General features: G+C 39.0%; 1 protein-coding gene across 5 annotated transcripts in view; it reads left to right on the top strand.

Annotated features, from left to right (window-relative positions):
• The window catches only part of slc8a3 (solute carrier family 8 member 3), a 221,513-nt gene extending 211,138 nt beyond the window's left edge, over positions 1-10,375 (top strand). For 4 of the 5 annotated variants that reach the window (XM_078175248.1, XM_033643023.2, XM_078175246.1 and 1 more), the window contains one exon: positions 720-10,375. In XM_078175248.1, coding sequence (XP_078031374.1) covers positions 720-1,096 — 377 coding nt within the window. In that variant the 3' untranslated portion in view covers positions 1,097-10,375. The remainder of the gene's footprint in view (positions 1-719) is intronic. The other variant, XR_013493406.1, reaches the window with a different exon arrangement.
• Positions 10,376-11,487: the final 1,112 nt, after the last annotated feature.

Genomic DNA, 11,487 nt, shown 5'->3' on the forward strand with positions numbered 1-11,487 from the left:
AGTCGAGGTGATTTAGAGTGAGCTAGGCTCAAAAACTGACGTCCATAGAAAAGTAAAAGTATCTGCAGATTATCCCAGTGTTTCCCACAGAAGTAGAATCTATGTGTGGTGGCATTTTGTGTTCCCTCTCTAAATCCGGAGGTCTTTGCGGCTTAGTAAATGCAGCACAGGTGGAACTCTCCATGGAGTGGTGGAGAGATTGCAAACTTTTAGACCCAGCAGAATGAACGGTTAAGTTTGAGTCTGATGTCTTTGTCCAAAGTAGCTCTGCGCTCCGAGAGTTTGGTTCATTAATAATGGTATATATATTCCAATAGCACTCCTAATGATTGGACCAGCTCAAAAAGGTAGAGAGGGGGTTGTTACAACAAAAGGTGTGTTACAACAAAATATTCTAAATAAATAACAATGTTTGAATTAAGAAGTTTGGACTTATTGTCCTGTTTAAACAGTTCGGTGAACCAAGATGCTCAGCTTCAACATCTGGCTACAATATTACACAATTCTGTGTATCTCAAACACCTGGCGGAGATCTGCGCCCCACTAAGTGCACTTTTCTAGTTTCCAATGAGACATCTTTGGGTTTGTTTGTTTGTTTTGTTTGTGCTTTTTCCTGTAGTTAAATATAGGCAGGATGCAGTTTGGAAATGGTGATGTCATGTACTTCTTTGCACCAATCACCAATGTTTAAATTAACATGTACTGACTTCTCTTCACAGATACCTTTGCCAGTAAGGTATCAGCAGTCCAGGACACCTACGCAGATGCCTCTATCGGGAATGTGACCGGCAGTAACGCCGTCAACGTCTTCTTGGGAATCGGCATGGCCTGGTCGGTGGCGGCCATCTACTGGCACATGAAAGGGAAGCCGTTTGTGGTGGAAGCCGGCTCGCTGGCTTTCTCCGTCACCCTCTTCACCATCTTCGCCTTCCTGGCCATCTCGGTGCTGCTTTACCGGCGCCGGGCCCACATCGGAGGAGAACTGGGCGGGCCCCGGGGACACAGACTGGCCACGTCAGCCTTCCTTTTCGGCCTCTGGTTCCTTTACATCCTCTTCTCCAGTCTGGAGGCCTACTGTCATATAGAGGGCTTCTAAGCAGCAAAGACTTCAGCGTGAGAGAAAACAAACATGCAGGGGTTCAAAGTACAACTTCAGAGGTAACAGAGCGAATTCTCACTGTGGAATTTGGGTCAGTCTTGTTTGGTATGAAAGGACAGAAGAGGTAGACCCAGGGTTTTCCCAGACACCTCCCTCCCTCTCTCTCTCCCTCAACCCCTTCTGTAAGGATGCTTGGAGGTGATTATCCTGCCCTCTAGTGCCAACAGGCCTGTCCACCCCGGCTGCAGGGGAGCCGTCCTGAGCCTGTGCGAGTGTGCTTACAGTTGGGATTGGGTTACCTCCGAGTCCAGAAGATGCTGATGTCGGGTTGGTCCTGCATTCCACTGGAAGAGACTGCAGTCTTATAACTGGAGAGAGTTGAGTTAATCAGAGGTCTATATTTTTCTCAACATCCGACGAGAACGACTTTTTTTAAAAAGTATTTTGGCGATAAAAACGCAAAAATAAATAAAACAAAAAAATAAAATAAAACAAACACACACACACACAGACAAAAGGAGGAATAAAAGAACTATTTTCTGATCTACGTTAAGGAATAACAAAAAGATAATATTGTAAATGGGAATATGTTGTTGAGTGACAGTGGGATGGATTCATAGTATTTATTTTTATTTGCATAGTTTCCTAAGGAGCACTGCAGAGTTCTCAGATATCACACAATGAAGAAGACGAAGATGAAGAAGAGGAGCGACAGTGACAGTTCATACTGGCAGACGAATCACCATTCAAACAGACGAGGAGGAAGAGGTGGACACAGTGAACGTGGTCAAACTGCCCTGAACATTACTTCCGTACTCTATACGTATCTATATATAATATATTTCCATATTTTCTGTATATTTTGAATATTTGTTTAAATGTGGTCACCTTCTGCTCTAACAACAGAGGATTGCTGTGGCTAAGCGGGATGGGGAGGGGAGGGGGGGTCAAACTATATACTGGAACGATGTCTTCACATTTCTAAGAGTTATGTATCTTGCCTAGGTAAAAGTATGACATTGTATTTTATTTATTTACTGATATCTTGGTCTCACTCGAGTTTTCACCTTTTCAATCAGAAATCCGAAAAAAGAACAAAAAAAAAAAGAACAACGTGTTGCTGCAGAGGTTAAATTCAGAGGTATTTTTGTACTGTTCCTTCCATGCACTTTGCTGTATAGTTCTATTTATGGAGACTTCTACTTGTACATGTGCAAAAGGCCAATATTAAAGGTGTCACTATGGACTGAACAGAGTGCCTGTGGAGGGAGAGGCGTTTGCTGCAGCCGCCCACACTGACGAGCTCTTAGCTCAGCTCAACTACTGAAGAGTTTCCTCCTAAAATGGAGCATAACAGTTTTCAAAGCTGCATTGATAGATATATTTGGTCTTTCAGGGGACAGCAGAACAAGCAACACAAGACCTGCCAGAAAGCTGAAGTCATGCTAGCTGCTAGCTAGTTATTCTAGTTGCTGTTTCGCTAGCTCCTGTTTCGCTAGCTTCTGTTCCACTAGCTTCTGTATCTTAGTGCCAAATTTAGGGTTTCTTTCATCTGTATTTCTGAAAACAATTCATCATGGTCCTGGTTTCCACTTTTTACAATAATTGGGTATCTATGAATGTCAAAACCTTAGCCATACGTTAGCCTTAGCATTATCCTAACTTTCTGCCATATCTTTTTAGCTGGAATTTATGCCATCTAACAATGTCTACACCGCTCTGCACTTTGTGTCCTGCTGTTATTACAGCTAGCCACTCGTCTCTGGTGACATTTAACCTACAATGGTCTAGGGCATACCGAAAAAGTCAGGCTGTTTTCATGCACTGCTGGTATGAAAAGTAATGCACCAGAATTCGTATACCCGCATAATCATGAACAAGTAAATCGTGTAACCCACATTATTGGGAGGGCTGCAATTACGTAAACGATGTGCTGACAGGAGAAGAGAACAAAGTGAAAAAAAACAACAAAAGTTCGCATGAGGTTGGGGTGGTGGAGGGGTCAAACAAACACAGGACTGTACCTCAGGAGATCTGCACTTGTGTCCCATGTAAAAGAAAGTGAACTCTGAGTTATTTTAAGGCACATCAACATGTTTCTTTACCTTAACCTCAGGCCTACTTACATAACTTCACTTTCCTAACCCTAACCTACGTAATTTTACATCAAGTATGTTTCTTCACTTTAAGTACAAAAACATGACAATGTCCATCCACGTTTCTTTTCCTAACCTATGTAACTTTACTTGCCTAAACTATCCTACACTGTACATTGAGTACATAATGTAATGAGTACGTAACATGTCGACACCCAACGATGTTTCTTTTCCTGCACCTAACCCACGTAACTTTACCTGTCTAACCCACAAAACTTCACATCAAGTACGCAACTTTACATTAACTACTTAACTTGATGACACTCAGTCATGTTTCTTTTTGTAAACCTAACCCACATAACTTGCCTAATCTACGAAACTTTACATTAGGTACATAACTTTATGTAAGTACATGACGAGACAAAGCCCAACAATGTTTGTTTTCCTAAACCTAACCCACATAACTTTACTTGCCTAACCTACGTAACTTCACGTTAAGTATGTAGCTTTACAGAAAGTACTTAACTTAAGGACAAACGATCATGTTTGTTTTTGTAAACCTAATCTACAAAACTTAACGTAATTTTCAGTTAAGTACGTTACGTGATGACGCCCAACAATGTTTCTTTTCCTAAATCTAACCTACATATTTTCATGTCAAGTATGTAACTGTACGTTAAGTATGTTACGTGATGATTCATGTTTGGTACCTAACTTTATGTTAAGTCCGTTATGAGACAACGGCCAACTATGTTTCTTTTCCTAAACCTAACCTACGCAACTTTCCTTGCCGAACCTGCGTAACTTTATGTTAAGTATATAACATGCCAAGGTATTTGTGGGGTGCTAATCAGTTAGATACCATATAACCCATTATATGTACGTTTTCATAAGATATAATACAAACTGTTGTATGAGAATAAGTTGAAAAAGTTAGCTATGCTAAAAGCCATTATAACAGAAATAGTAAATAATGATATTACAGTGTTTATTTTTTAAATTACTAATTTGCCTCATTACAGAAGTTAATATGTTTTTAAATGAGGCTTTCTCACTTATGTAGCAGAACCCAGAGAATTCACTGTCAGCTCAGCTTTGTGTATGATTCCTTTGGTGATTGTAGACACAGCAGCGTTAGCACTCATTTAGAGTGATGTTTTTAAATACCTGATGAACGTAAATCAGATATTCAACATGTTTTCAGCTCTGTTCTGTTCTCTAACAACCCCTAAGGGATATACACTGCCTGGCCAAAAAAAAAGTCACCACCTGGATTTAACTAAGCAAATAGGTACAAGCCTCCTATTGGATAATTACTGCATGGGCGATTATCTTTCAGCTGGCAACAAGTTATTTAACCCCAACTGGTGCAATGAGTTGCTTCTCATTTCCTAAACAACCATGTCGAAAGACACATCCCGTGGTCGTGGAAAAGATGTTAGTCTGTTTGAGAAGGGTCAAATCATTGGCATGCATCAAGCAGAGAAAACATCTAAGGAGATTGCAGAAACTACTAAAATTGGGTTAAGAACTGTCCAACGCATTATTAAAAACTGGAAGGATAGTGGGGACCCATCGTCTTCGAGGAAGAAATGTGGCCGGAAAAAAATCCTCAATGATCGTGATCGGCGATCACTTAAACGTTAGGTGAGATCAAATCGAAGAAAAACAACAGTAGAACTCAGGGCTATGTTTAATAGTGAAAGTAAGAGCATTTCCACACGCACAATACGAAGGGAACTCAACGGATTGGGACTGAACAGCTGTGTAGCCTTAAGAAAACCACTAATCAGTGAGGCTAACCGGAAAAAAAGGCTTCAATTTGCTAGGGAGCATAAAGATTGGACTCTGGAGCAATGGAAGAAGGTCATGTGGTCTGATGAGTCCAGATTTACCCTGTTCCAGAGTGATGGGCGCATCAGGGTAAGAAGAGAGGCAGATGAAGTGATGCACCCATCATGCCTAGTGCCTACTGTACAAGCCTGTGGGGGCAGTGTTATGATCTGGGGTTGCTGCAGTTGGTCAGGTCTAGGTTCAGCAACAGTATGTGCTCAAAGAATGAGGTCAGCTGACTACCTGAATATACTGAATGACCAGGTTATTCCATCAATGGATTTTTTCTTCCCTGATGGCACGGGCATATTCCAAGATGACAATGCCAGGATTCATCGGGCTCAAATTGTGAAAGACTGGTTGAGGGAGCATGAGACATCATTTTCACACATGGATTGGCCACCACAGAGTCCAGACCTTAACCCCATTGAGAATCTTTGGGATGTGCTGGAGAAGGCTTTGCGCAGCGGTCAGACTCTACCATCATCAATGCAAGATTTTGGTGAAAAATTAATGCAACACTGGATGGAAATAAATCTTGTGACATTGCAGAAGCTTATCGAAACAATGCCACAGCGAATGTGTGCTGTAATCAAAGCTAAAGGCGGTCCAACGAAATATTAGAGTGTATGACCTTTTTTTTTTGGTGGTGACTTTTTTTTTGGCCAGGCAGTGTATCTGTTGCTTTAGCTACTAAATGCTCAAACTTTGCTCACAAGCTAGATGCTAACTTTTTTTGGTGCTAGGAAGCTAGCATACAGTGGAGTTAGCTAAAACTGCTGAAGTACTTTATGGAACTGAGGAGAACTGCACCCATAGAAATGAAATGGTTGGTTTGTTTATGGAAGTTTAAACAGAAGTTACCCTGCTACAACGGTTACATGGCAATGTTACACAGAAAAATGGCCGCCTCTCTGACCATCCTGCTACGTTCATTTGAATGGGTTCATTTCTATGGTTGCACCTTTCACATCCCACATTTAATTCTTCGTTAAATATGAATTAATGCAGCTTTAACAAAGTAAATCTGTCTTCTCTTGACGTTTACAGAGAGTCAAGGTCAGATTTGTGGGTGTGTTGTTGGGAGCACTTCAAAAAATGACTCAAATTACATTTTTCACCATAACAACTTTATTTTTGCTCATTATGTAAAGAGTAGGAGTCAGTGATGCTCATTTTGGATCGAAACTCTTCAGTGAAGCAGCAGGTGTGGGTGTCGGAGCAGCAGATAGCTCCAGGTTGAATCTGAAAGTAGCCTGATATTGATACTGAATGCTGTTTAACACACGACTGGTGCTTTGTTTTTAAAAACGAGAGAGTCAAAAAAAAAACATTTAAAACTCCCAAGAAGCAGCAGAAAATATGTTTATTACTTAATTTGCATTGAAGTGTATGTTAGTATATAATCAGTCAGTTCTTGGCTAAGTTAAAAATCACCCAAGAGATTACCAAAGAGGTGGGATGCAACATCTGTTTTAAAAAAATAAAAATTAAACTAGAAAAAAAAAAAAAAAAAAAAAAGTAAGTGGCAGTGACACTGTATTTCCACAAGGGGGATGTCAATCTCCAGTCCCTGTGGTCATCCCTTCTTCTACTTCTCTACTGAGCACTCTTCCTCCTCCTCCTCCTCCTCCTCTTCCTCCTCCTCCTCCTTAGTGTTCTTCCTTTGTGGTGAGCAGTGTTGTAAATATGTCTCGTGGCTGAATCGGATGCTCTTTTCCCGGCCCTGGACCACACCTGCTCCACCCGCCTCCGTCTCTTTCTATCTCTCTCTCTTACATATAAACACACACACACATTCAGAGTAGAGCAATGGGTCCACTGCTGCTGCACAAGAAGGAGGACAGTTGGGCTGACTGTCCCGTTCAGATGCAACACAAACCCACATTCTGTACATAATTTTCAGTGTATGTTTACATAGACACAGTATAGGTGTCCTGGGGGGGGAGCATGTCAACACGACTCACATCTCATCTACAGTACAGGTTATCTGCGGTCGCTTCATCTGAGCCAGTGTCAGTGGAAGTGTGAAGTTTTTTTTTTTATGATTTTATTTTTTTGAACTGTCACCCTTTTCCCTTGTTCAAATCCTGCAGCAGGAAATATTTTCAGTCTTGAGTTCAGCAGGTGTTCATGATGTCAAAGACTTGCCAGTGTTTTTAATTTTATCTCGGCCTTTTGTGGCTGTTTGTTTCTTTGGTTGTACTCTTGGTTTGTATCTGCGGGGATGTGTCGAAGCTGAACGTCGGCCGGTGTGTGTTTGTGTGCTGTGCATGTTGCCAGGCTGTGCGTCCTCTTCGCACCCGTGTGCACAGGCGGTGTTGTTCCTCACAAAGGGCACCACTCTCAGCTGTCATTCTGTCTTAAAGATACATGTCTTAATTCTGTGGGAAAATATTTATCATACACACCACCTCTCAAGGCACCAGTCCGTTTTTTTTTTCTCAGCCTGTGGGATATAAGTGAAATAGAATTGGACACTGAGGAGAGCTTCATCGACAGGTGAACACTGTTCTTTTAACTTTTTGTTTGTGTAACAGAAAAGGGGCACATTTTAATGGATGGGTATGTTTTTCCTGGCCTGCAATGAGATGTCAAAAATAAAAAAGCATATTTCCAAAGCTGACGGTGTTTTTGAGATCAACACGTTTTTTGTTCTTTTACTGATGTGGAATAAAAGCAGCTTTCTGGTTCATAAGCAAACACTGGTTGCACTGACTTAAATCGAGCCTGACTATGTGTCTCTGACTCCTGTTGACTGTCTGTGTATCATGATGTCACTGTCACCCAGTGTTTTTTTTTTTAGGAATGACGATAAGCAGACTTGTGTTTTTTGGAGCAGTGGTTCCCAACTGGTGCAGCCACAGGGTCTAGATTTCTCCTTAGTCATTAGTTCAAGGTCCACACAGTTTGAGACATTTGGCGTCAGACTTGCGTTTCACCATGTCGTTGGGCTAGTTTGCTGTCTCTGTGAAGTAGCTGTTTGTTAGTCACTCACTCTACAGCAGGAAACGACACTTCACTTAACAATAAAGTGCGTTTTTTACCAACACATTCTCACTCTGACCTCGTCACATATCGACGTTTGGTCATGGACTTTTAAACATTGAAGGTACCCTGGGTGTGTTGGTTGTTGATGTTCTAGGACGCCGTGTCAAGTTCTGCCTGTTACATGTATTGTCTTCTTTCAAAATACACTTCTGTTTTCAAAATAAAAGCACTACGTCAGTACAACATGGCAAACTGACGTTTTTTCTGCCTTCAACAACTAACGCACATGGTTGGGTTTAGGAAAAAAGAACAGGGTTTGGCTGTAGAATCTTACAGGAGGTGAACAACGTTCTCTCAAGTGAAAGTCGGTGTTCGTTGGACCCATCCACCACCCCTCCAACCCACCCCAGTCGGACTTTTGCAGCCTTAACTTTAGTTCTTGTCCTGCCACGTTTCCCCCTGATGCCGCTGAACGCCAAAGGACACTTCTTTCCGTTGGTTTCCTGATGCTGCAAGTCACTGCCCAAGCGTCTGATTTCAGGGACTTCAGAGTGAGACCAGGCTCTTTTTACGAACTTGACACGTTTCAGATTCACATGTGGTCCATTCAGAATGGACCCACGACCCACTTTTGGACTGCGACCCACCAGTTGGGAACCACTGTTTTAGATTATAGGTTTTGAAAGGTTTCCACAAACAAACCAAAATCCTGTAACTCAAGATTAACGATTAAAAATTCTCCCAAATTGGTGTTTTCACAGAACAACAGTGATGTGTTGCATCAGTAAAAAGCTGCTGTTTAAATATGTTGCAGTAACAAAGCACAAGTGTGTCGTCCCAGTCTGACACATGGAGGTGCAGATATTTCCAGGAAACAGGGTTTTAGGCACTGATAAGATGAAATATGTTTTATTTGGAATGACTCTTGTGTTTCAGTTTTCTTTTCCCATCTACCCCAGACACCAAGTGAAAGCATTAGTCATTATTTTTTTTAAACATATTTTTACTCCATCTCTGTGAAACCAGTCCTCTGTCTAGTATCTTACATCTTTATATGAATGCCCTCCATGTCTGTTGATTGCACTTCACTGCACATCTGCATCAGTATCCAGCAGAGCCTCCGGGTTGTTTTGGTGGTTTTGTGTTTTTCATATTGCTGTTAAAGTATCCCAGAGCAGAGCTTTGTTTACAATTTGCAAACACAGAATATTCCAAATTTAGATTTGACATGTATTTTAAAACCAGCACTGAGGCGATTGTCCTGTGCGCTGCAGAGTGAGTAACTGTAGAGGGATGTTTGTAATCTGTTCAGGCATTTTCAGGTACATGAAAGATAACTGACTTTAATAACATCCTGTCTTTTTCACTTTGATCAATTCTGTCTTTCTCTCTCAGACTCACAAGATCACATCAGTCTTCATTCGCTGCCTGATGGAAAACAAGGTCGTCTTTAAAAAATCATTCTCATTGTGCCCGATGTCTAAAACAAGAGCTTCATGTTCAAAGTTCAAATCAAAAGCAAAACGTGCCCTCAGCTGTCCCATGTATGTGTAAAAGAACATTTCTGCCAGGAAAAGAAAAAATATAAAGATGAAAAGTCATTATAAAAACAACAATATCAAAAGTATGTTACCTTACATTTTTTACATAGTAAGCTAAAGTTTTGGACTTTTTATCCCACTGGCAACATTTGACAAAGTTTTGACTTAGTAAGCAAAAAATTTGACTTGAAGGCTCATTATTTTACTAACTTAGGGTCAAAAGTCTGACTGTCTCTTATGATTTAATTTTCTCTGATTAAGCTTAAATGTTGACTTTTGAAATTTTTGTTTTTTAAATCACACTTTTGACTTACTATTTCATAATTCTTAACAGGCCAAAGGTTTGACTTACTAGCTCATAATCTTGACTTTGTCATGTTTATGTATGAAAGGACATTTCTGCCAGAAATCTGAAAAGTTGAAACCAAAACAATATTAAAAGTATAAAAATTATGAGGTAAGAAATCATGTTTGGACTTACTAATTATTTTCATTTAGTAACATACTTTTTTTTGTTTTTTTATTTTTTACTTTTTATCCTGTATTGTTGACTGTTAAAAATTTTGAGTTGTAGCTCAAAATTTCCATTTACTATCTTAAAGTAATACTCCATCATTTTGACATAATATTTCAGAATTTTGACCTAATAAGCAAAATGTGTGACTTTGTAGCTCATAATTTGGCTTAGAAAGCTACATTTTTTATTTATCTCATAGTTTTTGATTTACTACTTCATCACTTTGATATGTAAAACTTTCAAGAACATTTCTCCCAGAAAGTCAAGTCAACTTTATTAATACAGCAAAAAAAATAAAGAAGTGAAACACAAAAATCCGAATGATAATAGCCATAAAATAATAATAACAGTAATGATAACAAAAATGAAAAATCATGATAAACATAATGTTGAGTATAAAAATTGTAAATCAAAATCACGAGCCATAAAGTTTAGACATAGTATTTACAGATTTTCTTGTAATAACATACATGCTCTTAATGTTTTATCCTGAACTTTTGATTGACTGAACAAAGTTTTAACTCAGTAAGCTAGAATTTTCACTTCTTAGCTCATAATTTTAACTCTGAAACTTAATAGTTTCAAGTCAAAAGTCTGACTATCTCTTATGACGTACTAACTCGTATGTCACTTATTACGCGTAAATGTTGACTTTATATTGGGAAGATTTCTTTTTATTTATCTCACACTTTTAATTTACTATTTAATAATTTTGTCTAAGTTAACTAAAAGTTAATTTTAATCCCTTTTTCATTATTTTGACTTTTTAGGACACACCTGTGACTTTCTAGGTCATAATTTTGACTTGGCTAAATTTTTTATTTTTATTTATCTCACACTTTTGATTTACTATTTCATACTTCTGTCTTAGTGAACTAAAATATTCTTTTTTTTATATAATTTTGATTCAGTATTTTACATGTTAGAATTTTAGGACAAAGGTGTGACTTACTAGCTCACAATTTTTCAAACACTCTCAGTAAACTGAAATTTAATTTAATATTATTTAATTTCATAATTTTGACTTTTTAGGACAAAGGTGTGATTTACTAGCTCAACATTTTTAATTTGTAAGCTAAATTCTAGATTTATCTCATGATTTTGATTTACTATTTCATATATTTCATATAATTCATTTCTATTTTATTCTATTTCAGACACAAAGGCCTGTATCAATCTACTATCTACTATCAATATAGTAGGCTAAGACGTGCCATAAGCATTTTTATTTTTCACCATGACTAACTTTGATTTATTTTTATTTTCTTGGCAGAAACAGGCTTCCACACGTCATCTTATCCGTCACCATCTTTATTTCCCCCCTTTGTGTGACTACCTTGATGACATCCTGTCTCTATATTCATATAAATACCAACATTAAATGTGCAGACAGAACCTGGTGAAGTGTGT

The sequence above is a fragment of the Epinephelus lanceolatus genome, chromosome 15 (genome assembly GCF_041903045.1).
Source record: "Epinephelus lanceolatus isolate andai-2023 chromosome 15, ASM4190304v1, whole genome shotgun sequence".
NCBI lineage: Eukaryota > Metazoa > Chordata > Actinopteri > Perciformes > Serranidae > Epinephelus > Epinephelus lanceolatus.